Raw genomic sequence first — 26395 nt, forward strand, 5'->3', positions numbered from 1 at the left:
GGCAAGTCCGCACTTGCATCCTTGCAGTCCACAGCCAAGGCGTTCTCGAACCATGAACTAGGCTCTCAAAGTACGAAGTACCAGCACTTTTGGAATTGGATGTGTCTATGACGGCCAAAGTCGGAGTGAGAGGTGTCAGAGGTGTGAGTGAATCGCTACATGAATGGCTGCAGTAAAGTATGTTGTCTCCATGAAGATGCCTGGGCTGGTGTAAGTCAAAGCCACCAGTGGTTCCATTTGAGTGCTGGCGTAGGCAAGCGAGACTTTCAGGTCGCTAAGGACCGGGTAACAGCGACGAGCTCTAGTGGATCCTTCCAGGCCGTCCCCCCTGTCGGGCAATCGGTGGGGCACTTGGTGCAAGGATGCAGGTGTGTCACAGGGCACACTTTCCTAGTAAAGATAGGGAGGGATATGACGAGATACGTACCTTCGCCAAAGGCTCCGTCCTCCTCCCGCAGCGGTGTCCCTTCCATGGCATGAACCACTTGGACGTAGACTTGGGACCGTTCTCGCCTTCAAGGTTTATGTTGAACCCATACAGCCTCATCCGACGACCTTGCAGTTCGTCGCCTCATGCCTTGGCCGTTATCATCCGGCACTGCATCACGCAGGAAGACAGGCCAAGCCGCGTAGCAGCATTCTCACGTCCCATACCTCGTTGTCTCCCTTTGCATGATGGATCCAGCGCCTCAATCTCTGGTCAGAAGCATGTCTTGAGCGCCGTGACCTCGTCTTCTTCAAGCAAACAACACTGACATCGTTGTCCACTACCGAGAGCATAGCATCCCAAGTTCCGACCAACACATCTCTCAAACTTCAGACCAACTATCCATCTGCGTCGACATCTGCCTACTGCGCTGCATCTTCCGCTTGCTGTGTGTATGCTTCTTTGGCTTTCGGCCTGGATGCATCGGTTATATGCTCGGACGGTGATGCAAGGTTGAAGGTCCGAGTAATACTCCAAGCATCCAGCCGGGACACCCCGGGAGTCCATCACTTCTCACCGTGCTTCGAGTACTCAAACACGAAGTCACTGGTGACTTTTGACATGTCCATCGAAGGACGAAGCGTACTGACAGAGTCTGGACCCCGGCCGTCTGTATCCTCCTCCTCGCTACTCGCTGTCCACGAGCGGGAGGCAATCAACTACGAACGCCGATGAGGACCAAACTAGCTCATCCCGTAATTTTGACACCTTCGAACCAGAGTCCCTGGCCAGGTTTAAGCTACGTTATACAACAAACCCTGCAACGTCCTACTTGCACCTCGAAGTCTCCCCTGCCAACGGCACTCCCTGCCCTTCATCAAAGGCACCGACGACAATAACAACGCCTCAAGCAGGGTCTGCAACCGAGGACGACCTCCTACGATCAGAGAACAACGCAGTGTCCATCTCACATCCGAGATATGTTCCCTCTGTCGATTCTGTCTCCTTGACCAGAATGTTTGCCCCTTCCAACACCGGGCTGCCGCCCAGCTACCATTCCAGTGCCAACCCCTCCCTGGTGGGGGGGTTTGGCGACGATGGACTTGATGCTGCACCCCCTCAATACGACTGGACAATGGCTATGGATGTGGAGAGTATGGGAGTAGAGGAAAGGTCCACGACGCAGGCGAGAAACAGTCACCAGGAGCGGCTACCGGCCCCCTCCCAGGAGCCTCCACGACGGTCCCACTACTACCGCGCCATCAGCGCCGAGATTATGGCCGACTTCGACTTTCCCATGCCGGCACCAAAGATAACTCCAGCAGTGACAGAGACGGCAATTGCTTCTTCTTCATCTCCTCCGCTGCAAAGAGGCTATTTCCTCCCCACGCCGGCGTCAATTCTTGCTGACTTCGACGTCATGCCTTTCTCGCCACAAACCACAGGTGGCAGCACCAGCACCGCCGCTACAACGCCGCCCCTGAATTCACCATCTGCAAGGCCTAGGTCTAACTCAAAACTGGCGCCGTTGGGCTCAAACAATCCGTACATTTCCCTCCTCGAGCAAAAGGAGCAGGCCATGACGGTCGCCTTTTTACGCAGTCAGGACTCAGGCTCCGGATCGCGTTCTGCTGATCTTGGAGCTGATGACTTTAGGTAGGCAGCCCCCTGTGGTCTACGAGAGCACCTGGTCCCTCTCTCCCCTCCTCCCGTGCAGAAATATTTGCGGGAACGACGCCTGCCAAACTTTTTCGCACAAAGGTCCTGCGGTTCTGTGCTTGCTGACCGGAAGTAGCTTTGGCCAGAGGTACCACAAGGCGACAGATACCACAGATGTTGTTGTTACTCGTCAGAGACTTCCAGCTAATGACCTTGGCGGTTCGAGAGAGTGTCCCATTTGTGCCGAAACAAGAGACGCATCATCGTTCCCCGTCCTGAGTGTCACGCCTATGTGTACGCATCCTCCCGAGGCTTGTCTGGAGTGCCTGCAAATGTCCATCAAGTCGGACTTGAACAGCAGGTTATGGACAGAAATTCGGTGTCCCGAGTGTCGCGAGCTTCTAGAATACGTCGACATCCAAAAGTATGCGGACGAGGAGACCTTTGCCCGGTACGTAGCCACGGTCATTGCTTCCAAACATGAGCGTTCTTCCCTAACCGGTTGCCAGGTACGAGGCTTTGGCTCTCCGAGCAGCCATGGCCGAAGCTGACAAGTTCATCTGGTGTACCGCTAATTGCGGCTCGGGTCAGCTTCACGACACGGGCGAAGACCAACCCATAGTGACTTGCTTACACTGCGGCCAGCGCTCCTGCTTTACCCACAACGTCATGTGGCACGAAAACTTGTCGTGTGAGGAGTACAACGCGCTATTGCGAGACCCCGAGAATTTTCGTTCGCGTATCGAGATGGAGTACGACGAGTTGGATTCAGCCCGACAAGCGCTGGAAGATGCCGATCGTGCCATGGCTCAGGGCCTTATGGCGGAACAACAGGCCGAGGTACACGAGCGCGATGCCAGAGAACGCAATGAAAGAGAAAGGACACGTAAGGCGGCAGCCCTGGCAAGAAAGGTTGCAGCCCGCCGCAAAGCCGAAGAGGAACAGAGCCTGGTAACTGTAAGCAGGACGACGAAGCCGTGTCCCGGGTGCGGTTGGGCCATCGAGAAGAACTCTGGCTGGTGAGTTTTCTGCCACAAAGCCTTCGTTAGGTACCTATGCTGACAACCAGCAACAGCTCACATATGACTTGTAAGCATATTCCATGTCCTTTCTGTATCATACATCGTTCCTGTCCCTGGTACCGTGGCATCCATGCTTCTGCAAAACCCAAAGCCAACATCATCACAGGCATAAAGTGCCGCTACGAGTTCTGCTGGGGTTGCTATACTACCTGGGAACGGGCGCATAGCGTCCGATGCCGAGGTCTCGTGCCGCCAGTCTAGTCCTGGTAGCGAGCCATAGTGTTTCATATATCTAGCGGAAATTGGATAACAGCGAGTGCCTAACCCGGATGAACGAATCGTAGGTTCGAGATGCAAATATGAGTTCTGCTACGAGTGCGGGGCGGATCATAAGCGGATCTTACTACTCGACAACAGCATACACAGCGAAAACTGCTGCTTTCATCCAAACAACCTTTTCGATTGAGTCCTCAGGCCGCAGCGTTTCTCTCGGTCGTGGATCGGCATGGCAGGGCATGTTGGGAATGTCATGGGAATGAATCATCAACACCCGGGGAAGGAACAGATTCGATGTCCCGCATTTGCGCAGCATTGAGCGAGCAATTCGGTGTAGCCTGATTTCCATTGGAAGACATGCGAAAGAGATTGAGAAGACCAGGATGCGACGGCTCGGCCCCGGATGGGGTGGTTTCTTGTTTTTTTTCTGTATAGATGTCGAGGGTTGGGGCGCAGGCTCTGAGGAGCATGGGCAGCAATCAGGTACGCAAAGGGAGTTGTAACATTAGTCTTTCGATTGCCGAGCCGGTTCTACGCCAAATCCTGTCTGTGGTGGTGGTCTACATATGTACAAATTGCAAAAATCCCTGAGTCCATGAAATCATGCCGTTGGTAGTAAACCCTCCCTCCCCTTGAGAGCCCCACAAATGCCGCATCTATCGTGTCTCCATCTTCCTCATCGTGTCCCATGACAAAAAGGCCCCGCCACGTCGCAACCTTGCTCTTAGGCGGCAGTCAGCTCGGCGATGCGCCTCTCGATCTCGGGCACCTGGCGCAGCAGCACCTCGAGGTCCTCCTTCTCGTCCTCGAGCTTGAGGCGGCGGTCGGCATCGAGCTTGGTGAAGACGTAGTTGCCCTGGCCGTCGAACTGGAGGATGCGGCTGTGGTACTTCCACAGGCTGCGGCGGTGGCTGACGGTCATGAGGGTGATGCCCAGGGCCTTTGCGTTGTCGTACATGACCTTTTCCGTGTCGAGGGTGACGCTGGACGTGCACTCGTCGAGGATGGCGTACCGCGGGCGGTGGTAGAAGAGGCGGGCCATGGCGACGCGCTGCTGCAGGCCGCCCGAGAGGACGTCGCGCCACTCAGCCTCGGCGTCCCAGCCAGCGTCGTAGAGGCCGGGGAGGTGCTCGAGGCCGAGGAGGGAGAGGATGGAGAGGAGGTCGGCGTCGGTGACGCCCTTTGCACGCATCTGGCGGAGGGAGTCCGGGTAGGTGATTTGCGTGCGGAGGGAGCCGCGTGAGAGGTAGGGCCGCTGCGGGATGTAGAAGATGTCGGTGAAGGGGGGCTTGTGGACGGTGCCGCCGTAGACGGGCCAGAGGCCGCCGAGGATGCGGAAGAGGGACGACTTGCCGCAGCCGTTGGGGCCGACGACGAGGAGGTGGTCGCCCTGCTTGAGGGAGAAGGAGAGGGCCTTGACGAGGACGTCGCCATTGGGGGAGATGATGGGGCTACCTGTGTCAGCTGGGGGCGCTTTAGGAAGTGGGTTGGGGCTAACACTTACACGTTCATGAACTCGATGTCCTTGCTCTCGACAACGGTGCCGCGGCCCTTGAGGACGGCCTCGTTGTTCTCGGTGCCTGAGCTGGAGACAAGCTTCTTCTGGAACCGACCGGCCCGGATATCATTCATGACTTCAAGGAGGGAGTCAACACGCGACGTGTAACCCGCCAGCTCCATGATCTCGCGGTACGAGAACATGATGCGACCAAAGGCGTCGGACGCGGAGAGCAGCATGCGGCGGTTCGTGACGAAGCTCTCTGTGCGGTCGCCCATGTTCATGGAGATGTGCCCCGGTATCTTGACGAAGACGGGCACGGAGCAGAGAAGCAGGCCGAGGGCGCCCCAGAAGTACTTGATGACGAAGTCCTCCATAAAACCGTGGTAGAAGCGGCGGCGGAGAATGTAGTTGACGTGCTTGATGAGGGTGAAGTAGCCCTTGTCGAGGGTGTCCTTCTCGGCCTCGTGGCCATGGTAGAGGGCGACTTCTTCGGAGTGGTCGATCAGGCGCGAGTGCTGGAAGCGGAACTCGCCCTCGAGACGCGCCTCGTCGGCGACGTATTTGCCGAACGGGGGTGTGAGGGCGCGCATGACGTTGGCGGAGAGCTGGACAAGGAGCGCCATGGAGACGACGCCTTCGCCACCGACGCTGCGGGACAGCGAATGTGTGTAGATAGTCTGCGGCTATTAGGAATTGAACGTGAGACGGAAGCAGAGGGGGCTTACCATGTCCAGAATCGGCTTCGCCAGGTTGCTGTAGAGCTCAGCCAAGCTATTAGAGAACTTGGCAACGTCGACCGCGATCAACTGGTCGGGGTTGTTTATCCGGTCGTCGAGGGCGGAGATACCGTAGAAGGTCAATTTGGAGAGGTACTTGTCGTGGATGTGCTGCGTCAACCGCGTCCGGTACTTGAGCGACAGCTCGGCTTGGTGGTAGGAAAGCTGCGTCGCCGCGTTAGTGTCATTGTACTCGGCGCCCTGAAACGGCGGGAACAAACCATTGAGTTCGTAAACGTCGCCGGAATGGCGATCAGCATCCACCACACAATGTGCATCAGGAACTCCCTGCCGTTACCCTTGACCAAACTCTTTACGATGGCACCGTCCATCGCCGCGACCTTCAGACTGATCAACGTCCTCACCACCAAGAAGAATGAATGGCTGATGAGCAGCCGCGCCTCCTTGCTCCTCCACCCAGGTATGACGATCTTCAACAGCCGCAGCAGCGACCGAAAGAACTCGCGATTCAGCTCAACCTTTTTGCGCTTTTTGGTGACATCCTCGTCCGAGACGGCGACCGTGGCGCGGGACTCGCGGACGGCAGCCTCGCGCGCCGACGCGGCCTTCTGTTCTGAGATGGCGTGGCGGATGCGGTTCGCGAGGGCGACGAAGAGGGTGATCCAGACTGCACGGGAAATGCGCGAGCGGTTGGCGAGGTAGAGCTGGGTCAGCTGGAGGACGAGGTTGCGAACAGTGCGATTCGAAGGGATCCCGATCAGGGAGACTTTGGATTGAGCGGCCATCGTGAGCGATGCGTGCGCCCCGTGGGGGGATGTTGGGGACGTCGGAGTTGTAGGTATTCGGGATTCGAGGATGGGATGGGGATGTTATTGCGGAATGGCTGTCGTGGACGAGATGCCGCGGCTACGTCACCGGCGGCTGGGGGGACCGTCCGTTTCAAGGATCGGGTGGTTAACGCATTCGTCTCCGATTGAGCTTCGTCGGTTGGTTATCGCGGAGATGGGGGATTACTCGAATTATTCGGCGTCGGTGAGAAAGGGGAAGATGTCGCCAACGGCCATGACTGTAGGTCACACGTTCCTTCGGACGAGGCTTCGGCCTTTGTGGTTCCTTCAGCAGACCAAAGGTACATGTGCGAGTTGGGGGCTCGGGTCTTTGTTTGGCACTTACTGGGACCTGGGGAAAGCGCTGCTTCCTGGCCCTCGGCTCCCCAGAGTGCGCCCTGGAGAGAGGACGACCCCACATGGGCAAGAGATGTGATTGGCAAACCCCGGAAAATGGACGCCTGGGTCTCCGTTCCCATGTGAATCGGATGCCGATGGCATGTGATCTGGTCCTTGGTGTGGCTGCCTGAGGCGCAAGCCTTCTTTTGTAAGATGTGGCTTGACTCTGGGGAAGAGATGTCACCAGCCACACCGCGGGGCAAACCAGCGGAGTCCTTTCTATTTTGTTTTTATATTTTTTTCTGCACCCCTCTCAGTGAACTTGCGCCCAGCTGTGACTCCATCGCCACATCCCAGTTCAAAAGTCGAATACATAGACGTACAAACAATACACACATCTCAATCGCGAGGAAGTTACCGCCACAATGTCAGACGACAACATCTCCATTTATGACGAGATCGAGATCGAGGACATGACCTACGACGAGGACATGCAGATCTACCACTACCCCTGCCCCTGCGGCGACAAGTTCCAGATCGCGCTGGCCGACCTGCGCGACGAGGAAGACATTGCCGTGTGTCCCAGCTGCAGCCTCATGATCCGCGTTATTTTCGACAAGGTACGTTTTCAGCGTCGCGTTCTCTGCGCTTCGATAAAGTGCGTGGCTGACAAAGTGCGCGCAGGACGATCTCCCTAAGGACCCCGAAGAAGACCCCGAGCTCGCCGAGGACGCCACTGCCCAGATCCCCGTTGCCGCTTGAATATTAAGATCATAAGATCATACTCAGGAGCTTGACATACTCGAACTCGAGGGAAGCCGCGTCAAAGGGTGGCCGCGCCGTCCCTTCGGTAGGATCGCCACCTTCGACCGCCTGCCGCGGAGCGCCATCGAGGAGACCGTCCGAGTCCAAATCATGGGAGGCACTTTTTCGGGATCGCTGTCTGCGGCGATTTCTTCGCACCATGATGCTAGGCTTCGGTCCTACGGTACACGTAGGTGACGTGCCGTCGCCCGAGCCCCTTCTTGCCGGTCGTGAAGAGGAGATTGGACTCTGACGCAGGGGAGGATGGGTGCGCAAACAAGTCTAAATGAGGATGCGGCTTGAAACATGGCAATTTAATCCAGAGACGTCGCCCTTGGGCACAAGCGCCGCGCCGCTGTCACTCCGGGGCGTGCTTTCCAGATGTCACTGGCGGGACAAGCTGGTCACATGTTGTTGGGAGCGTCAAGAAGGAATGGGAGACGTAGGAGCGAGGGACTCCGCTTTGAGGGACTAAACATGCAAGTTTCCATCTAGTACTTGGCAGGATTCACCCAGAAAGTGCACCAGGCATTGAAAGAAACCAACCCTATTTGTTTGAGACCAAAGTTATTTGAAGGTGTTGATTTGTGTTTGAATTAGGTAGCAGTATTATGCTATATCGTGATTAAGGTCATTAATCATTGTATGCAAGTTGTCCAACGCCATTGCTCCGAGCCGTGGCTCCCATCATACATGTTGAAATTAGCCGTTGCTTCTCATGTTCCCATTAAAATGCCGAAAAAGCAATTCCATCGCTCTCATTAAGCGTAACAAATGTCCATCCTGATTTTGGTCCTCTAGAGGAGGAAGAAGCTGGCGATACCGGCGGCGATGAGGCCGACGACGGAGCCCTGGAGCTTGTCGGCCGCAGCGGTGGGCACGATGACGGGACCGGAGGTGGTGGCGTTGGGGGTTGAGGTGAAGTAGGTCTGGGTGAGAGTTGCGAGGGTGGCTGGGATCGTATTAGTTGTCTGTTCTCATGTTCTGTGGAGGAGGGAAGGCTTACTGTTGACGGAGGGGGGGACGACGGGGGTGACTGTGGCCGGGTCAAAAGTAGACTCGGTGATGGTAGGGAGCGTGACAACGGGGTCTGACACGGAGATGGTGGGGATGACAATGGGGATGGTGGTGGTGACGGGGGGGTCGTCGACGACGACGGCGGTGGTGGTGGTGAAGCCGGCCGGGACGGTGCTGGTGCCCGCGGAGACGGTTACGGTGGTGGAGGGCGTGGGCTCAGGAGACACGGTCACGGTGGTCTCGGGGACGGTGGCGGTGACGGTAGTGGCCGGAGAGGCGAGGGAGGTGGGCTCAGGGAAGACGGGGAGAGTGATGGTCGCGGTGATGCCGTCGGTGATGATGATGGAGGTGACCTGGGCGGCAGCAAGGCCGGCAGCGGAGAGGATGGCAAAAGAGCGCATTTTGATAGGTGATGGGCTTAAGAGCGTTTGGTTGAGGTGGTCGAAGCAAGAATTGATCAGTATCGAGAAGGAAGCGACTGGTCTAGCTCGGAAGCTGAGGCTCTTTTTGTTGATGAGTTGAGTGTGGGAATTGATGATCTTGTTGTGAGTAGTGAGACACAAGAATCAAAAGCCTCTGCATGGAAGAGGGACCAGATGGGATATATACTGAGAGACGGGAGTGAGGGTTTGCGTGACAAGCAAACCGAGACGTACCACCACGTACGCCGCACATTGTGCGAGTCGGTGACAGCAGCGGTGCCAAGAATGGCGATTTTGCACGACATCATCACGACCAGGGGTAGCGGTGACGGCACTGGGGTTGGGAAAACGAAAGGTTGGTTGCTTGGCCGCCAGGGGTGGGAAAGGGTGGTGAGCTGTGGTGAGGCGGGTTACAGCATACAGGGCCTGGGTGAAGCAGGGAAACGCGGCCTTGGAGGCTGCGACGGTTTGCCGACCCCAAGCCCAAGCCAAAACGACAACATCATGTTCTCTCGCTGGCTTGCGTGTTGACGCTGGATCTGGGCTGGTCGTTGGACAGGGGTGTAAGCTGGTGGAAGCTGCCGAACGAGGCGAAACAGGGTTGTGGTTTGTCGAACAGGGATCGACATGAGGAATCGGGTGGGCTGCTTCACCGAAGGGCACCGCTCAGTAGAGCAAGGGGCACTAGAGAAGGCTGGGTAGGATGCCCGTGGTGATCTTTGATGGGCTATTGTCGAACTGTGCATAGAGAGATGGCTGGGGATGGCCTCACTTGCAGCAGCTAGCACATCGCACTGCCTGCCTCTCTACAAACACCTGTATGCGATACAACGACAGCAACAACGACGAAACAAAAGAGCAGAAGAGATGACAAGCCACGGCAGACGTGTTTCCCCCACCACCTCGGTTTTTGTTGTTTCATCTTGCTGCCATCCCATCTCATTCGCAAGCCCGGTACACATCAGCGCAATCCCCATGACAGAGCTCTGACGGACGCTGTATCCCACGGGTTTGCGCCAGAACCCCGAGCATCCCAGGCCGAGCCGAGATCCAAGCTCTTTGAGCAACGATCTAAGTTCACCCATGCGGGCAGACATCCTGCCCTGGCCGTCGGTACCTGGCTCGAGAATTCACCAAGGGGCCGACTGAAAAGTCCCAGAATGACGCTTGCCAACGGTGCTAAGCTGCCGTGTTCCCGCAAACCTGCAAACTCCCACAAGAGACCATCTCGTCATTTCGGCCCATGGTCGTGGTTGGGTGACGGAGTCAAAGCAAACAAATCAAATGGCGTAAGCTGCCAACTCCGTCGGCCGTCCGACTGCAGCCATTCTTACCTGGAAAAGTCGATGGTGGTACCAATTACGGCCGTGGCCCCGGCCAACAGAGGGACCAGTCGTTGAGCGGACGGGGGTAAAGCAAGTCGGCGATGCCTGATGCCGTGCTCAGTTGCGTCATACCCGACGGCGGGTCAGCACTTGCTTTGCAGCTGGGGGGGAAAGGGTCGTAGTCAGGGCGACAGCCGGAGAATCAGCTCGCAAGGAAGAGGAAGAGGGTGAGGAAAGGTGCGGGAAAAAGAAGCAACAGGCGGCTGCATCGGTTACCCTCCTTGTGTTTGGATTGGTCGGGTCATTGCATGGCAATCCTTCCCCTCTCGGGCCCGAGGGCAGACATCTTGCGTTTTTCTCGTCCATCACATCATACTAGGTAGGCCGGACCAGGCGCCATACGAGGCGGCTCCAGGGGTCGACACACACAAAACTCGGGTGATCGAGGTCGAGTCCGGTCGCTTTCGTCAAGCCGATATTCGATGTGATGAACATGCCCAGGTTCCAGAGACTGGAGCGAGCAGACAGGACGGCGAGAGGTGTGGTGGTGAAAGGAGAATGGTCATAGGACGGAAAAGAAGGAGGCAGGGACCGGGGTCAAGAAGGTGCAGAAGCAGGGGTTCCAGCCAGGTTTTGCCCGTCCTCGTCCAGTAGCCGTCGATTCCTTCATTCTTCCCCGCCAGACGCAGTTCTCCGTTTATTCCTTTGCGATTCTTGGGGCATCCGTCACCGCATCACTCACCCCCAGCCACGCTCTCTCCAGACTCACCGCGTTCAATCAGAGTTCGAAAGTGCCCCACCAGCCACCTCTCTGTAGACATTGTCAATGTTTCTGTACGTACAACTTTCAACGGCGTGTCAAGCCACGATGTTTGTCTTCTTCCACGAATCAGCGCTGTTCTCTGGTCTGCTATGACAGACTGAACGGAGACCTGGGGACTCGGACTACCTCATCCGCCAATGCAGTGTTCTCACGCAGGGCATAAAGTACTACAATGAGCCATGGCCGTGGCCTGTCGAGTCTTGACAGCTTTCGAGTCTCGACTCCACCTCCATGCACTCCACCTCCATGCCAGCAACACATCCATGCCTTGGTTTCCACAAGTCTCCAGAAGCCTTGTTTTCAGGTCGCAATGCACCAGCTGTCTCCAAGCAGCCCGCATGTCTCTCTGGCGTACATGCAGTGCTCTCCGTTCCGCTCTTCTGGCTCAATTTGCTGGAGAACTCTCCAAGGCCGGCTCCAGCTCGCAAAGAATCGGACCGCCGGCCAAGCTCCTCCACGCCAAGCCCGGCACTAAGAATGCATGCCCCGGTCTCGTTTCTCACCCACCGAGAGGTGTTCATTGAGACACACTAGCACGACTTCGTGCTTATTCATGAACGAAATTCGTAATCATTGATATCTAACTCTCATCTTGTTCTTTTTCTCCTCTTTCCCGATGAAACAGGGCCACGCAAACATGTAGATGCCACCATCCAGGTCAGGGCAGGCCTTGACATTGTTTTACCCTATTCATCGCACTTCATGACGACTCCACGTTGGCAAACAAAAAGTTGGGGGCACCCGGCACAGCGCCATCGGCGTTGGGCGGCAGGCTCTCCTCCACGGCCCCGGTAACCAGATCCGTGCCCTTCTTGCTGCCCTCCTCCACTGCAATGATCTTCACCTCCACAAGGTTGGCACTGCGCTTGAGACCGTCAATCATGTCCACAAGCACGGCCTTCTCGTCAAATGCCAGCTTGCGCTCGAGGACCGCGCTCGCGGGCTCGCCCAGCTGGAGGCGTCTCTTGAGACCCTGAACGAACGGCATGGCCTTCTTCATCTCGCCCATCTTGGCAATCTTTCCGTTGAGGGCCTTGTCATCCACCGACTTGGTCTCGGGGTTCCACATCTCCTTTAGGAGGTCGATGTAGGCCTGCTGCCACTGCGGGAACTTCTCGCTCATGAAGATAGTGAGCTTCTTGGGCTTCTTGGGGTCGAACGACGTCTCCTTGCCCTTGGCCTTCTTCTTGAGCTGGAGAGACTCGGCAGAGTTGACGTTGGACGCCGTAACCGAGATGTATTTTCTCGCCGCCGTGAGGGCCGCGTCGGTCTCGGGGATCTCGGGAAAGGTAGCCTGCTGGATCGACGTAGCCTTTCCGAGGATCTCGACCCACACGGATTCGGCCCAGTGAGGAGCGATGACAGCGATAAGGAGACACTGGAGCTCGATGTAACGGATGACTAGATCGTGGTGCATCTTGACTGAGGCGCTGCTCTCACGGTAGAAAGAGAGGGCGTTGTTGAAGCTGCGATCTCGTGTTAGTGGCGTCCATCAATAGCTGCATTGTAGACTTACTCGTAGAAAGCAGCCTTGAGGGCCAGCTTGTAAGAGGTGTCGGCTGAAGAACGTTAGTGCGCGGCCTACAGCGTCAAATCGTTGGCGTGCTTACAGTATTGCTGGATAGCTTCCTTCGCAATGACGTTCATCTCGTTGTTGAAGACCTTGTCAAAGAAGTTCCATTCGCCCGTCCGAAGCTCGCTCTTGTTCTTGACAGCATCCTCGCACCATTCTACTCTTATTAGTATACCCCTAAGCAATAGATCGCGCGAACGTACCCCTAAGAGTGTGGAGACGCAGGATGGCCTGGTTGGCGACGTCCTCCTCGAAGTTGCTGTCGCCGTTGGTATCACCAGCGTCGGCCAGACCAATACGGGCGGCATCGGCACCGAACTTGCGGGCGACATCCTGCAGGGTCATGAAGTTACCAGTCGACTTGCTCATCTTCTCGCCGTTGAGCATCAAGTGACCGTTGGTACGGATACCTCTGGGCCAGTATTCGGGTGTGAAAATGGCAAGATGGATGTATAGGAAGAATGTCAAGTGGTTGCCGATGAGATCCTTGCCGGAGCTGCGGAGGTCGAGGGGGTAGAAGTACTCAAACGAGCGGCGCATGCTCTCGAGAGTCTCTTTGGAGATCTTTGACTCGGAAACAATCTTGTCATCAAGCTCACGGCGGCAGAAGACGTAGTCCCAGACCTCATCAATCATCTGCTCGGGGCCGATGTTACCAGTGCCCTTCTCTCTGCCAAAGATGTCCTTGTGGAGGTACGGGGCGATGGTGTAGTAAGCCATGTAAATGGTACTGTCACTCAGCGACTCAACGAGGAACTGAGGGTCCCAAGGCAGCTTGGAACCGAGACCATATGATCTCGCGCAAGCCCACTGGTTGAGCCAGTTGAGAACACCCTGGAAGGCGTTCTTGGTCTCGTGGCTGAAGGTGTTCAGGCCCTTGCCGTCCGCATTCTCAACCCAGTCGAGAGCAGTCTTCTTCCAAGACTCTTCTCCGTAGTCAAGGTACCACTGGTCCATCAGGGCGACAATGCAGTCGTCTGCGGATCGACTGACAACCTTGCGCTCGGGCTCAGAGTAGACGAACGCAAGACCTTGGTCGATCAGGGACTGGCGGACCTTGGGCTTGGCGGTCTCAACAGCCTCGCCCTTGAACTCGCCAATGTTCATGGTGCCCTTGTAATAACCCTCGGAGTATGCAGTCTCCTTGGCTTTGTCAAGCTGGACTGTGTCTTTGGGCGAAGCAATCTTGAGCTGCTCGCACAGAGTCTTGGCGATCATGTCTCCGGAAGGAGTGTTGATGATGGAGACGATCTCAAGCTCAGCCCACTCCTGCTCGATGCCGTAGTATGCAGCCTTCTTGCGGAGGTCCATGGTCATGACCCAATCGGCGGGACTGTCCGAGGGGACGGAAGTAACGACACCAGTACCTTTCTAGATGGTGTTAGTCTTGCCAAGCAGCAGCGGATGAGTACACATACCGTAGGCAGGATAGATTCCATGGGAAGGACTCGGACGCCATCCTTGTGGACAGAAAAGGGAGCATGGACGCGGGTACCGATGAGGGCGGAACCCTCAATGTCGGCAGTCTGATCGACAACACCGTCCTGGACGAAAAGGCCCTGGTAAGCCATGTTACGAGCAGCGCTAGGGGTCATCAGTTTCCGCCTTGTAAAGGGTAGGCATAAATTATGCTCACCGCTGAGTCATGATGTAGTAGTCCTTCTCGGAGGCCTTGAAGACACCGTACGTGATCTTGGGAGACACGAAGACGGCGTTCTGGCCATACATAGTCTCGGGACGAAGAGTGGCCGGGACGAGGAAGATGTTGGCGTCCGCGGGAAGCTTAGACTTAAGGGCCTCTCCAGCCTTGGGTGCCCACTCGAGGACCTTCATCTTGAGTCCGGTGTACTCCTGGGGACCGACACCTTTTACAAAGTCAGATGTTAAATAATATGGTGGCAGACTTGAGGAACTTACCTTCACCCTCAGCTCGGTCGTGGTCCATGCAGGGTTGTCCTGCGCAAGGTTAGCAAATAGTGTCGAATCCGAGACACTGGCCTGAACATACCGTCCTTGATAGAGTAGATGGTATATCTCTTTCCGAACTTGATCTTGTTCAGCTCCTTGAGGCGGATCATCTGCCAGCGAACAAATGCATCAAAGTAGGGGTTGGCTTCAGTAGTAATGAACGATCTGCGCCAATCTTTGCCGGTCAGCTAATTGCACCATAATGAAAGTTGGAATCCCACGAACCAATTCTGAAACCGAGACTTGTGAGATCCTCCTGAGCCAGAGGAGGGAAGAAATCGAGCCAGTAGGAAGCATCGGCAAAGAGGTGGATCTCCTGCCTGGGAATGCCCATGGCCTCCATGATTTGGAACTAAGGAGAGATTAGTTGCAATTCTCTTGAAAGTGATAGCCGCAACAAACCTGGTACTTGGCCTTGATCGTCTTGGCATTCGCCTTGCTCTTCTTGGTGGAGAACTTGGTAATATCGTCGCGAGCCGCCTTAGCCTCGACGGGCTTGTCGTCGACGAGGACCTCCTCCTCCTGATATCCCTCAAAGTCACGGCCAAACATGGCGACCTCGTTCTTGAGCTTGTCGGCAACAGCCTTGATGGGCATACCAGTGGCGTGCCATCCCATGGGAAACAGAGCGCGCTTTCCTTGCATACGGGCGACCTGGATCACGCCGTCAGCTTTCTTACAGCAGTTCCTGATATATGGCTTCTCTTACACCAGCACCAAACTCGACCTTGCTCACGGAGAACAAGTGACCAGCGTGGAGGCGACCGTTCATGTAAGGGAAAGCCATGCAGCCCATCCTGTACTCTCGTCAATACCCATCCTTTATATCATAGCTAATTGCATCGCACCATTTGGGCTGCTGTTGGCGCAGCTCCTCAGCGGTAATGGAGTGCAGAGGGACGTCCTTCGTAGAGGGGGCGTCGACCTCGAAGATCTTCTCCTCCGCCCATTTCTGCTGGTACTTCTTCTCCAGAGAGATCAGGAAGTCACGCTTCTCGGTTCCCTTGAGCTCCTTGGTTTTGGAGACCTGGAGGGCCTCGAGGGCCTTGGCGGCTTCGTTGGCCATGATTGCGGGTTTCTCGTTCGGTATCGTGGAATTGGAATCCGCAGAGGCCAATTCCAACCGAATCAATTCGTAATGGAAGTGCTTCGACGTTGACTCTAGCACCGGACGTTGCGAGTCACTCTCGGGTTCGCGTGCTCGTCTCTGCTCCTTCGGGATGTCGTTGTCGAGGAATCCTGAGTCACAGTCGAACGTGGGGGGGATTTCGTCGCGGCTCCGATGTTTTTTTCGAGGCTGAGTGTGCCCCGCGATGACTTGGGTGGCTATGGCGGGGTACTGTCGGGTCAGTGGTCACTGGCCGCTGTTTCGAGCGCTGTGCTCGCTAGGTATGCTATAAGTGGATAGCCAGGCAGCCTAAAGCAGTACGTACCTCGTTCTACTACTAGCCGTTCGCGGGCTTCCATCTTAGTGTGGCTGATAGCATGTGGCTGAGTGTGGCTCTTCAACGAGCTTCTCCAGTCGCGAACGGCCCGAGGCAAGACGCTGCACCGTTTAGATCTTGCCTTTCCAAGCCGTCCGCGGGATCACCACCAGCCATTGTGACCACGACCAAGCTCGAATCAAATCTACAATGTTTCCCACGTTCGTGCGACGAGCGGCTGAAGCAGCCGGCTCTAAGCTCAATGTCTTCAACAACCCGTATCGGACGAAAAAGGTGTGGCCTCCTAACTTCACGAATCTCCCGCCTCAGTCACAGCTTCGATTCGAAAAGAAGTACAAGCGACGTCTAGCGCTGGTGTATGCGCGGCCGCGATGGAACAAGGCCGTTAAGCTCGCTCAGCTGGCGACAGTTCTTGGTTTGTTCAAGTCACTGCGACATTGGATAGGAACTCCTCTAACTTGAACCAGGTTTTCTTGGCTGGACGTTCTTCTTCTCCGAGCTGGAGTTTTTTGGCAAGCAGTATAGGCCTTCCGAAGAGGTTCGTAGCCTTCCGACTACAGATCACGAACTCTGCTCACTTTTATAACCAGATCCGCAAACGCTTTCGTGGCCTATTTGGCGTCATCGATGCCGATAAACGATACGAGAGACGCAGAGATGCGCCCGAAGCACCCGCTCCCGCCGAAACGACCAAATAAGCTCAAGGCCGACATAGAAGCATCAACATTGGAAGGAGTTTATGGAGTTTTGAATACCCGGCCGGAGAAGCCCCATGTACAACCACACCATTCGAATAATAACTATATTCTTGTCAGACATGGCCCAGTCTACCTTCCGTGCCAGACAAAATTGCTTCCCATGCCCAGTCCACCGCCGAGTCCTGCGCTCCGGCCTTCGTTCACGGGTCGTTTGGCCACGGTGCCTTGTGCCCTAACTCCAGATACGATGCGATCCAGATTTGTCTCTATCACTACTCCTCCCACAATCATCTCGCCTAGTGTTGCGTGCAACGTCTCAAAGTTGAAGATGAGGTCTAGTTCGCATACGTTCTCGAAGAGCTTGTCAAGTGCCTCGACGTAAACTTGGATCAGGTCGATTAGGGCGAGGGGCGACTCGGTTGAGGTCGAAATGACGATGAAGTAGAGGGTCGCGTAGTTGCGGTAGGTTACGAGAGAGGGGACGTCGTTCTCCTCTTCCGACGACGAGTGGGAGGTACCCGAAGCAGCGAGCAAGGGAGGAAGCGGGAGAAAGTTACACGAGCCGGCCGGACGGTTGGATACGAGGGTGAAGATCTCTGAGATCAGGCGCTGTTGCATGCTGGTTTCCTGCGATGACTGGTCAGTCGAAGTCTCCAAGCGTGTACCTTGCGACGGCTCAAGCGTACCAGTTGAGTATAGAATTTGGTCAGACGAGGCTGACCCTGGCCGTTGAAGACCAGAAAGGCGTTGATCATTATATTCTCTGTCGCCTGAGCATCCCAACTTTGCTGGATTGTTTGACACCGGCGAGTGGTCTCGCGGAACTGTGCTTCTCAAGACGACCGAAGGTGTCCCACCAGTCTTGATGCGCTGCGGGCTGGTGGGGTCCAGCTGCCTCGACGCCTGCAATTGCAATTCCGCTACCGCCCCAAAACGTAAGGTGCGCTGGCGGTACCTGGCACATGACTTTCTGATGTAGGTAATCATTCTGCCGGGGCCTCCTCCTGGCCCAAGCTTGTTCCTTCCTTCAACTGCGGATCGAAGCTGCACTTGCAGCTCCCGCACCTCCAGTGACGTGGGGAAGGAACCGAAGCTGCCCTTCATCTGCCGTTAATTCTCTGAGAAGCATCTTTCTGATCTACAACAAACCCCCTCTCTCCTCCGTTCAACCGATCGAAGTCTTAATACTTCAACACCGCAAACCAAGCCATTCAAACCTGTAATAGAAAGCAGCTACAGCTATCATGGCCCGGAGCAACATTACCAAGCTCACCGGCGCGGCCACTCGCACCCTTCGCGCTTCGTCGCAATCCCGGTTGAGCGTCCCGCGCCGCTCCGCTCTCCTCTTTGCTGCCTCCAAGCCATTCATCCCTGTTGTCCCGGTCCGCAAGAGTTTTACGACGTCGTGCATTGCTACCCGCGGCATTATGCCCGATACCGACGATCCCAAGGTCAAGGAGACGCCCAAGGACGATGTCAAGATGAACGTAGTTGAGCTCACAGATGCCGAGTACCACGAGCTCTCTGACGCTCACCTCGAGACCATCGTCACACAGCTCGAGGAGCTAGCCGATGCCCGTGAGGGCATCGATGTCGAGTACGCTGTAAGCAACTGATCCTTAAGTGAACCCCAATTGGACTTTCCAGTCTCGAACTCAACCCCGCCTGCTGTCTGACATTAGATGTAACTCCATCGCAAACTAAGAGTTCACACGGATATTAACATGGACGACACAGGCCGGTGTTCTCACTGTTACATTTCCCGACGCTGGCACCTACGTAATCAACAAGCAGCCCCCGAACAAGCAGATCTGGCTCTCGTCGCCCATTTCAGGTCCCAAGCGCTACGACTGGGTTATTGTCGGCGACTCGCAGAACGAGAAGGAGGGCACCGCCGCCGGCGCCTGGGTCTATACCCGTGATGGAAGCACCCTGGACGACCTCTTCCTGAAAGAGCTCGACATCGACCTTAGCATAGCCCCGTCGACCTACGGTGAGGACCAGTCGTAGGCCGTCAAGAGTCCCACCTGAAGATGAAAATAGGAGGTGGTCTTGGCTTGAACGGCCACGCCTGTTTATGCGGGCTTGCAATAGGACGAGCGCTGGAGTGTATTCTACATGGCAATAGGGAGTTTCAAGGTGGTTATCAAGGTCTGGTAGCAAACGCTCCTCTCATAAGAGGCTACAAGCAGAACGGCTTTTGGGCCTGTGTATACAAACTCTGTAAAGCAAGCGCTCAATCGCGCAATTTTAACCCGGGTCTCGGCAAGGTTGCCGGATCCTCTGCCCGATGGGGTATCACGGTGAACAGGGGAGTCAAGAATGAAAAGGAAGCTGTGGCTCAGTATGTGGATTTACGTTCAGTCTATCTACGGTACATGCGCTTCCCCTCTCAGGATCCATATGTGTTGGTCGTAAATGTCAGTAGCCTGAGTGCTGGCTTATTCCATACGACGCCTTCAGACATTAAAGGGCTATCCATACTCTCTGACAGTATTCTTTTTGCACAAAAAAAAGGGAGTCTTTCTCACAGAGTCCGACTCGTGCCGTAACAATGCTAAAGCGGGAGCAATGTTTAGCGAGGGTATCTTGGGTCTCATTCCATAATCGTTCATCGGGTCCCGCGCGAGGCGTTCAGTCTACACCGTGGTGCTCTCTGCAACACCAGCTGGCTGGGTTAGGCGGGCATCTCGTGCCTCTCGACGGGAGCTGGTAGCTCGACGGGCGGCCCTTCTCGCGTCTCGGGCATCTCGTGCAAGCCTCTTGGTGCCGGGAGTTCTAGCGTCTCTCCGGTGTTGTGCGCCATCACCATGGCATCGTCGGGCTTTTCCGGGTCCTCCATGACGGTGTCGAGGGCCTCGTCGCGGGCAGCGAGCACTCTCGCCCTCCTCCGGTTCCAGAACCAGACGAGGGCGACGACGAAGAAGACGAGGCTCGAGGTGGCTCCCACGGTGATGCCGATGATCTGCCCCGGAGCAAGACCGGACTGTTGCAAGATGTTGTCGGGAAACGGCGAGGCATTAGAGCTGGCATCCGTCGTCGGTGTGGGTGTGAGTGTGATGGTTCGTCCTCCCTCGGTCACCGTCACAGCAGTGGGGACCGTGAACCCAGGACCGAACCTGGTGGTTGGGAATGGTATGGTGAGCGACATGGTCGGCCGCCTAAATGACAAGGATGAAAATGGCTGCGCCAGCTTGAAGAAGCTGGTGGTGGTTGCTTGTTTAATAGGTAGGAGGGCGGAGGACTCATCAGAACTGGAACCAGGTTTTGCGCAGTTTGCCCCCCCTTCCAATCACGGTCGTAAAGGGAAGGCGCAGTCCTTTTTGACAAACTCACTCCCCATGTCATGTCCGACGGCCATGGCGTTTTTGTCCTTGGAGGATTGTCTTGACGGGCTTAGGACGTATGCAGGAGGGAGAAACGGCGGGATCGATGGGGTTTAGAGGGAGTCGGGTGGTTTGGTGGTTGAGCGTTGTCGCACCGACTCCCGGGCGTTTTTGGGGGGGGGGGGGGGGGGGGGGGGGGGCGTACTGAGACTCGAAGCCAACACGTCAGATCGCGCAAAGGCCGTGTGTTTTTGTTTTTTTTCCTCTCCCGCCACAGGCCGTCGGGCATCTTCCAAGACATTTAAGAGCCTCTGAGAGCCCACCCCATTGTTCCTCCAAGACCCGGATACCCGACCAAGCCGACGTGCCCGGCGCGCATCGCAGTGGTGCGGTTTGGCATAGGCAGCCAGGTGCTTTTGCGATTGCGAAGGGGGGTGGGCTGGGGGCTCTTAGCAGACGTCGGCGGCGGATGGGCGGTGGGATGTTTCGGACTTTGGTGCCGTTTGGGCACGGCGGCGGCGCAAAACCCGAAGTTGAGATGAGACCCGCACCGTTCGTTCAATGTTTCTTGGTAGCCGACGTGAGCGAGGGTTCGTCGGACCACTGTGTTCCCCCCGGCCCCTTGCATCCCAACAACTCGGGCCCAGCTGGATGGGCTCCACGATGTGCAGTTCTTAAAACCGGGGTGTTTGCTTCGCGTCCCGGAGACGTAGGAGGTTGCGGATGATAGGACCTTTTTTTCCTTTCCTCTGTTTCTTGCACAGTCCCTGACACGCCTGTCATCTTGCGTACCCCTCGAGCACGGAGATGGGGAAGGCGAGCCACTCCGACCAGTAGTCGCCCAGGTGGGCTGAGATGGACCGGATCAAGAACTCGCCTCCGTCGGCAAAGACCCAGAAGTTGCGGCACCAGTGGAGGAGGACGGCGTAGAAGGCGAGGATGACGAGGGCCTCAGGGCGGCGCTGCCTGAGGACGTCGATGAAGCCCGTGGTGACGCGGACGCCAAAGGACATGACGGAGGCGGACTGGTGGGAGCTCCGCTCCGAGATGCTGCGGTAGATGGCGTACGAGTGACGCAGGGTCTCTGCGGCGTCGCGGCAGGCCTGCCGCGAAGCCGGGCCCAGGTCAGCCTGGTCGAGCATGCGGTGCAGGATGTCGACCTCGGGCGCCTGCTTGGAGGGCTGGGTCGTCTCCAGGAAGTCGATGAACTCTTTTGCGCCAGACTCGCGGATGATGTGCCACGAGCGTCCCGTGACGGTGCTGACGCCGCGGTGGAGGTTGAGGTACCAGGCGAACTGGTCGAGGAAGGCGTTGAAGTCGTGGCGGTAGCCGCGGAGGGTGTCGCAGAGCAGGTGGGTGCCGAGGGTGGAGGCGAACAGGAACATGGGGATGCACGTCGCCTCGGAGATCTCCTCCTTGGCGTCGTTGAAGAGCATGAGGGCGCGCGTCTGCAGCTGGGTGGCCTGGTGGCGATAGTGGTCGGCGCGGGAGGGGTTCAGCTCGGCCATGTGCTGGGCGGACAGGCCGAGCAGGGCGTCCATGAGGTAAGGGGCGTTGAGGGCGTTCTCGAGGTTCATGTCGACGAGGGGCTTCATGAACTCGTCAGCGGACATGAAGGTGCCCATGCTGGTCTCGAGGTGGTGCAGGAGGCGCATGTGCTCCAGGGTGAAGAACTGGCCGTTGGCGGGGCTGACGACCTCGTGGTCGTCGTCGTTCCTCGTGACGAAGTCGTTGACAACGGCGGTGACGGAGGGCGAGCTCGCCACGGCCGGGACGCCGTTGCTGCCGCCGATGCCGCCGGTCTGACTGCCGGAGCTGGCCGGGCTGAGGCCGGCTGCGAGACCTCGCTGGGCGGAGGCGGCTGACCGGGCCGATGCCGGCAGGGAGTCGAGGTAGGAGCAGTGCCGTTCCGCCGTCGCACAGTTGACGCATGTCGGGCGCGTCTCGTCGCACTTGACGTGCCGCCGCTTGCACTCTTTGCACCCATTGCGAGATTTCCTGTGTGCGCGGCGGAGTTTGACGTCACCGGCGGATGGGCCCGGGGTGCTTGCGGTGTCGCCGTTTGTTGAGCTGCCGCCAAGAGCCGGCGAGTGGTTGCGCGTCTGGGGAGGCATCCTCTCGGGTGAGAAGGAGGCCTAGCATATGAATGTCTTGGCCAAGAAGAGGGGAATCAAGGCGAGAGGCGAGCCATTGAGTGCAACGAGGGATTCCAGCAGGAAGGAGGGGATGCGTGGCGACGAGGCTGCTTGTAAGAATGGAGACCCAGGTGGTGAGTATTATTTATTCCTCTAAGACGAAACCGAGCTCAGCCTTTTTTTGGTGGGGAGAAACTAGACAGGACTGGGTTGGTATGCTTGGGGGTACAAATAACATGGTGTCGTCCCCCAGTTCGCCCATCGTACGCTAGAACACTAGAACGGAGGAGGGAGGGCTTTCTGGATACACGGGTTCGGCATATGCCGCCACAAGACATGGAACCAATTTTGCGATTTAGGGTGGGCCCGGAGCTACCCAGTAGGCGTTTTTACGGGGAAGCATGGTGCCGCTACAGGGGGCCACTTTGTGGCTTAATGCGTCCAACACCGGCCCCCTCGAGGAGCGAATCTGTACCAAAAGTGCACTGCGCCTGCCACGTCCACGCGGCCTTCTTCATTAAGGTGCTCTTGCTTGTTGGAAGCTGCTCATCAATTGCTACACCCGATCCAATAACATCATCCGTGAAGCCCGTTACGCCGTGATTCTGCCGTTGATATGAATATTCCCGTTCCCGTTGGTCCACACTTTCCTCTTTCATCATAGTACATGCACGTCTGTAGAACCCCGGCTGTCCATCAACTATTATCGCATTCCGAGCTTTGAGTCCGCTGTCTCTAATGTCGACATCTCATCGCCCTGGAAGACTTCTGCGCTAGTTTGTCTTCTCGTCTCCGAATCTACTGGGGAGATGCATCGCCCCTCCACATCCATTCCCGACTTTGATGCGCTTCAACGCATAGATTTGCGCAGAGACGCACGCTGATGTCCATCGTTTTCCATTGTCATGTCGTAATTCTCGACGTCCGACGTCGACTGGGAGCCTCGCTTTCTCAACTGGAACGCCGCGGGGAACCGGTAGCCGAAAGCGACCATGACGAAGAACATGAGCATCGCGTCGAACACGTACAGCGTCCACTCGTTCCGCAGAGGGTAGCCGTCGTTGCCCATGACGTACTCGACCAGTCGGAACACGGACCGCACCATGATGAAGGCGCTGACTGAGTATAGCATCCAGAGACCCGACTTCCACGGCGAGTGGCCGCTGGCAGACGCCTCCGTCGGGTACTTGGACAGCCTGACGTGGAAAAGGATGGCCGTGACCCAGAAGACGCCAAACAGTACAACCTGGATCACCAGTCCCGCCACAATGAGGTTCTGTCCCATGTTTTGGCTACCGTCCTTGACCATGAGCCCGGCGCCGCTCGCTTGCACTAGGAACGAGAAGACGTCACCCGTCACGAAGATGCGCGTGAGCCAGTTGACGCGGATGACGGACAGCGACTCGCCGTGCACGCTGCGGATGATCCTGCCGAGCGTCATGTAGACGGACGCCGCGAAGAGGGCCGGCGCGACAAGGATCGTGACACTCTGCATGATGTAAGGGCCGATCTCGCCGGTTTTTTCGCGGGCAATTGCTCGACCTGCATATCCGATGATTTCGACTGCGGAACATCAGTGGTCAGTGGTGATGGATTACCTGGTGTGGATGGCAGGCGGGATCAAACTTACGAACGCCGCCTATGCAGAAGACGATACAGAACCACGTCTTTGTCCTTGCAATCTTCCACGCGTGGAAGAGCGTGACCAGAACGAACAGGACCTCGAAGATGATGGCCGCTACCAGGTTCGGCACGTAATGCCAGAGGTAGTACCCATTGTGCGACTGAAGCTCAGGCATCGTGCAGTTGTAATCGTCGAGTCTCCGGCTCTCTTCCCTTATTCGAGTATGTCGAGTCGTGTGGCTGTGTCGGCGGCTGTGATTAAGATGCTGACGACGATTGCTTCAGGTTTCGGTGGTTGGATCTCGTCTAGCCCTTCGTGCTGCAACAGGACCTGCCAAGGCTCAAGGGGACTCGAAGTGCGGCCATCTTTATAGGGGTCCTGGAGAGAAATTCATTTTCCGTTTACGCAGGCAGGCAGTGCCCGCGACTCAATGCTCTTTCGACGCCATCTCCATACGCGGTTTTCCCGGGGCGATGGGCAAAGGCCTCGAGAAGCTTGTCTGATACCGAGCCCCCATCCGCTTCCCCATGAGGATGAATACGTGGATGGAATCCCGTCTGATTGGCTGACCAGCGTACCCCTGCTAGCCCTGTGGGTGGATCGCGCCGGACGGTGCTTTTGGTCTGCGAATCACGTCTTGGCCCATACGCGTATTTGAGATCGCAATCTGGAAGGGACAGAGTCCTGCCTCTAGTTCTCCACCACCCGTTGACACGGCCAATTGTTTTATTGCCTACTTGTGCAGTCAACACAGCTCTTGATAAGGAATTTCTCCCCGACTAGCTTACGTACGCTTTTCAAGGCTGCATTTACGTGTATTCGTCTTTGCGAAAAATCCATCAGAGCTTGTCAGAAATAAGCAATCCGCGGAGCGACGATCAGTGGGTCACGTCACTTTCTTCGCGCCAATGCCACCTGAAGGACCCGTAGCCTACACTGGACTGTTCGGAAACAAGTTGCGAGCAGGTCAGATAAGGCCCACAACCCTGAGATTAAAGATGTGCTTCTAGGAAAAGTAGGTTCATCGGTTGTTGGCCAACCAAACTGGGTGCCTATTGATAGCCTTTTAAATCTTGGAACGCTGAAGAGTCAAGACCAATTAGGTTCACTACAATCCACTAGCAAAAACCTTGCTGTGGAGAAAATCGTCTATTTCCGTGGTTCATGGACCGTATCGTCTCGTTGGCGCGGCTTTGATGAAAGAAGACGTTCTTCCTCGGAGAATCCCAGCTGGCGACATTAATTACCTAGATCGAGTCATTTGGCAAAAAGTAACCTAGCTTTGTAAACGTTACTTTTCTTGACATACAGACACGTCCATAGAGGTGGTGGAATATTGCTGTCGCGTTGATTTACCGTAGGAAACGCATTCTTACCTACGCTCTACTTGCCCACATTATATCTCTTTTCACCGTGCGACAATTGCTAGGCGTCAGTTGTAAGAATTGCTTAGATTAAGCACCGAAACTTGTTCCAGTACAGTTACCTAAGACCCATGAAGTAGCGTAGGGATGTGACAACATCTTCCTAGCAATACAAAATCGACAGGATTGTCCTTGACAGAATTAGTTCAGTGTAACATCCTACGACTGTATGGCGAGCATCTTTCACTTTATGTGCATCACCATCGAAAAGCCACAGAACCAGCCTTGAAACCAAGGAATTCCCGCTTGAGAACATACAAGTGTGGCAACAGATTATTACACTTGCCTCTCATTGTGCCAAGTTGTTTAGTCCAGTTTTTGTAGAAGTTCTCTTGGTACTCTATTGGCTCTTATACAATTCCTCCCTATCACAAATTGTTCGAAGCACTTGAAGACATGACAGAGGTTGGACAACAATGGTGCAACGAGCTCATTTGAAAGCGTTAATGCAAACACTTGCATTAATTCATATTAGGTTTTTAATTAGAGTGTCAACCGTCTTTAAATCGGCTTTCCAAGACGTGTTTGGTGAAAGACCGTAGTGGAAGCCAGATATTCTCCGATATGTCGATCGTACATCAAAATTTAGTTTGCTCTCCACTCCCGCTTCTAAATCTTTCGCGCTGTTTCAAGCACCTCGGGACTTGCCGGCCGAGGAAGAGACTCCTTACCCTTGCGTCTGACAACTCGGCTTGCCATGGACATGAACACCTCGTTCCGAAAGGTTGCAAGGCAGCCAGAGAGCAAGCTTTGTTCTATTCCTAGTTCCATATTGTGCGAATCATCATTTGGCGTCAGGTTTGTCCAGCTTGCTAAATGTAAGCTTTGCTTGTCCTCGATGACCCCAACGTGCCTATTTAGGAGCAGAAGCTGTTAGTCGGAGTGGGAGAAAGCACTAGTTTTATTTAACTATTATCAGTATGCCTTCTGCAACAAAAAAGCGACAATGAGAGCCACTTGATGTTCGCATTTTTTGGTAAGACCGAGCTCCGTCCCATTTATTCCGCAAGACCTCGTTTTCAG

At 55.8% G+C, this 26395-nt stretch overlaps 13 protein-coding genes across 13 annotated transcripts; 5 read left to right on the forward strand and 8 right to left on the reverse strand.

Annotated features, from left to right (window-relative positions):
• Positions 1-1442: 1442 nt before the first annotated feature.
• ColSpa_04855 (uncharacterized protein) lies at positions 1443-2087 on the forward strand (the record flags this gene model as incomplete). The annotated part of the gene is made up of 1 exon (XM_049271067.1): positions 1443-2087. The coding sequence occupies one exon, from the start codon at positions 1443-1445 to the stop codon at positions 2085-2087; it is 645 nt and encodes a 214-aa protein (XP_049127024.1).
• Positions 2088-2418: 331 nt separating this feature from the next.
• On the forward strand, positions 2419-3335 carry ColSpa_04856 (uncharacterized protein; the record flags this gene model as incomplete). The annotated part of the gene is made up of 3 exons (XM_049271068.1): positions 2419-2537; positions 2596-3105; positions 3275-3335. The coding sequence occupies 3 exons, from the start codon at positions 2419-2421 to the stop codon at positions 3333-3335; spliced, it is 690 nt and encodes a 229-aa protein (XP_049127025.1).
• Positions 3336-4108: 773 nt separating this feature from the next.
• Positions 4109-6407, reverse strand: ColSpa_04857 (ATP-binding cassette sub-family D member 2; the record flags this gene model as incomplete). Its single annotated transcript, XM_049271069.1, has 4 exons — positions 4109-4835; positions 4889-5562; positions 5611-5862; positions 5883-6407. 4 exons carry the CDS (start codon positions 6405-6407, stop codon positions 4109-4111), a joined length of 2178 nt encoding a protein of 725 aa, XP_049127026.1.
• An 806-nt stretch (positions 6408-7213) lies between these two features.
• ColSpa_04858 (diphthamide biosynthesis protein 3) lies at positions 7214-7550 on the forward strand (the record flags this gene model as incomplete). The annotated part of the gene is made up of 2 exons (XM_049271070.1): positions 7214-7408; positions 7473-7550. 2 exons carry the CDS (start codon positions 7214-7216, stop codon positions 7548-7550), a joined length of 273 nt encoding a protein of 90 aa, XP_049127027.1.
• A 9-nt stretch (positions 7551-7559) lies between these two features.
• ColSpa_04859 (uncharacterized protein) lies at positions 7560-7754 on the reverse strand (the record flags this gene model as incomplete). The annotated part of the gene is made up of 1 exon (XM_049271071.1): positions 7560-7754. The coding sequence occupies one exon, from the start codon at positions 7752-7754 to the stop codon at positions 7560-7562; it is 195 nt and encodes a 64-aa protein (XP_049127028.1).
• A 635-nt stretch (positions 7755-8389) lies between these two features.
• Positions 8390-9010, reverse strand: ColSpa_04860 (uncharacterized protein; the record flags this gene model as incomplete). The annotated part of the gene is made up of 2 exons (XM_049271072.1): positions 8390-8544; positions 8599-9010. The coding sequence occupies 2 exons, from the start codon at positions 9008-9010 to the stop codon at positions 8390-8392; spliced, it is 567 nt and encodes a 188-aa protein (XP_049127029.1).
• Positions 9011-11879: 2869 nt separating this feature from the next.
• Positions 11880-15786, reverse strand: ColSpa_04861 (leucine--tRNA ligase, cytoplasmic; the record flags this gene model as incomplete). Its single annotated transcript, XM_049271073.1, has 10 exons — positions 11880-12645; positions 12696-12738; positions 12790-12878; positions 13072-14123; positions 14171-14357; positions 14389-14617; positions 14946-15072; positions 15123-15374; positions 15430-15517; positions 15569-15786. 10 exons carry the CDS (start codon positions 15784-15786, stop codon positions 11880-11882), a joined length of 3051 nt encoding a protein of 1016 aa, XP_049127030.1.
• Positions 15787-16354: 568 nt separating this feature from the next.
• On the forward strand, positions 16355-16863 carry ColSpa_04862 (uncharacterized protein; the record flags this gene model as incomplete). The annotated part of the gene is made up of 3 exons (XM_049271074.1): positions 16355-16580; positions 16633-16703; positions 16726-16863. 3 exons carry the CDS (start codon positions 16355-16357, stop codon positions 16861-16863), a joined length of 435 nt encoding a protein of 144 aa, XP_049127031.1.
• A 129-nt stretch (positions 16864-16992) lies between these two features.
• Positions 16993-17618, reverse strand: ColSpa_04863 (AP-3 complex subunit sigma; the record flags this gene model as incomplete). Its single annotated transcript, XM_049271075.1, has 2 exons — positions 16993-17490; positions 17550-17618. The coding sequence occupies 2 exons, from the start codon at positions 17616-17618 to the stop codon at positions 16993-16995; spliced, it is 567 nt and encodes a 188-aa protein (XP_049127032.1).
• Positions 17619-18107: 489 nt separating this feature from the next.
• On the forward strand, positions 18108-18873 carry ColSpa_04864 (frataxin, mitochondrial; the record flags this gene model as incomplete). The annotated part of the gene is made up of 2 exons (XM_049271076.1): positions 18108-18467; positions 18601-18873. The coding sequence occupies 2 exons, from the start codon at positions 18108-18110 to the stop codon at positions 18871-18873; spliced, it is 633 nt and encodes a 210-aa protein (XP_049127033.1).
• A 667-nt stretch (positions 18874-19540) lies between these two features.
• On the reverse strand, positions 19541-20014 carry ColSpa_04865 (uncharacterized protein; the record flags this gene model as incomplete). The annotated part of the gene is made up of 1 exon (XM_049271077.1): positions 19541-20014. The coding sequence occupies one exon, from the start codon at positions 20012-20014 to the stop codon at positions 19541-19543; it is 474 nt and encodes a 157-aa protein (XP_049127034.1).
• Positions 20015-20968: 954 nt separating this feature from the next.
• On the reverse strand, positions 20969-22303 carry ColSpa_04866 (lysine biosynthesis regulatory protein LYS14; the record flags this gene model as incomplete). Its single annotated transcript, XM_049271078.1, has 1 exon — positions 20969-22303. The coding sequence occupies one exon, from the start codon at positions 22301-22303 to the stop codon at positions 20969-20971; it is 1335 nt and encodes a 444-aa protein (XP_049127035.1).
• Positions 22304-23174: 871 nt separating this feature from the next.
• Positions 23175-24123, reverse strand: ColSpa_04867 (protein RTA1; the record flags this gene model as incomplete). Its single annotated transcript, XM_049271079.1, has 2 exons — positions 23175-23866; positions 23955-24123. The coding sequence occupies 2 exons, from the start codon at positions 24121-24123 to the stop codon at positions 23175-23177; spliced, it is 861 nt and encodes a 286-aa protein (XP_049127036.1).
• Positions 24124-26395: the final 2272 nt, after the last annotated feature.

This window comes from Colletotrichum spaethianum, assembly GCF_022836535.1.
Source record: "Colletotrichum spaethianum MAFF 239500 DNA, contig10, whole genome shotgun sequence".
Taxonomy (NCBI): Eukaryota; Fungi; Ascomycota; class Sordariomycetes; order Glomerellales; family Glomerellaceae; genus Colletotrichum; species Colletotrichum spaethianum.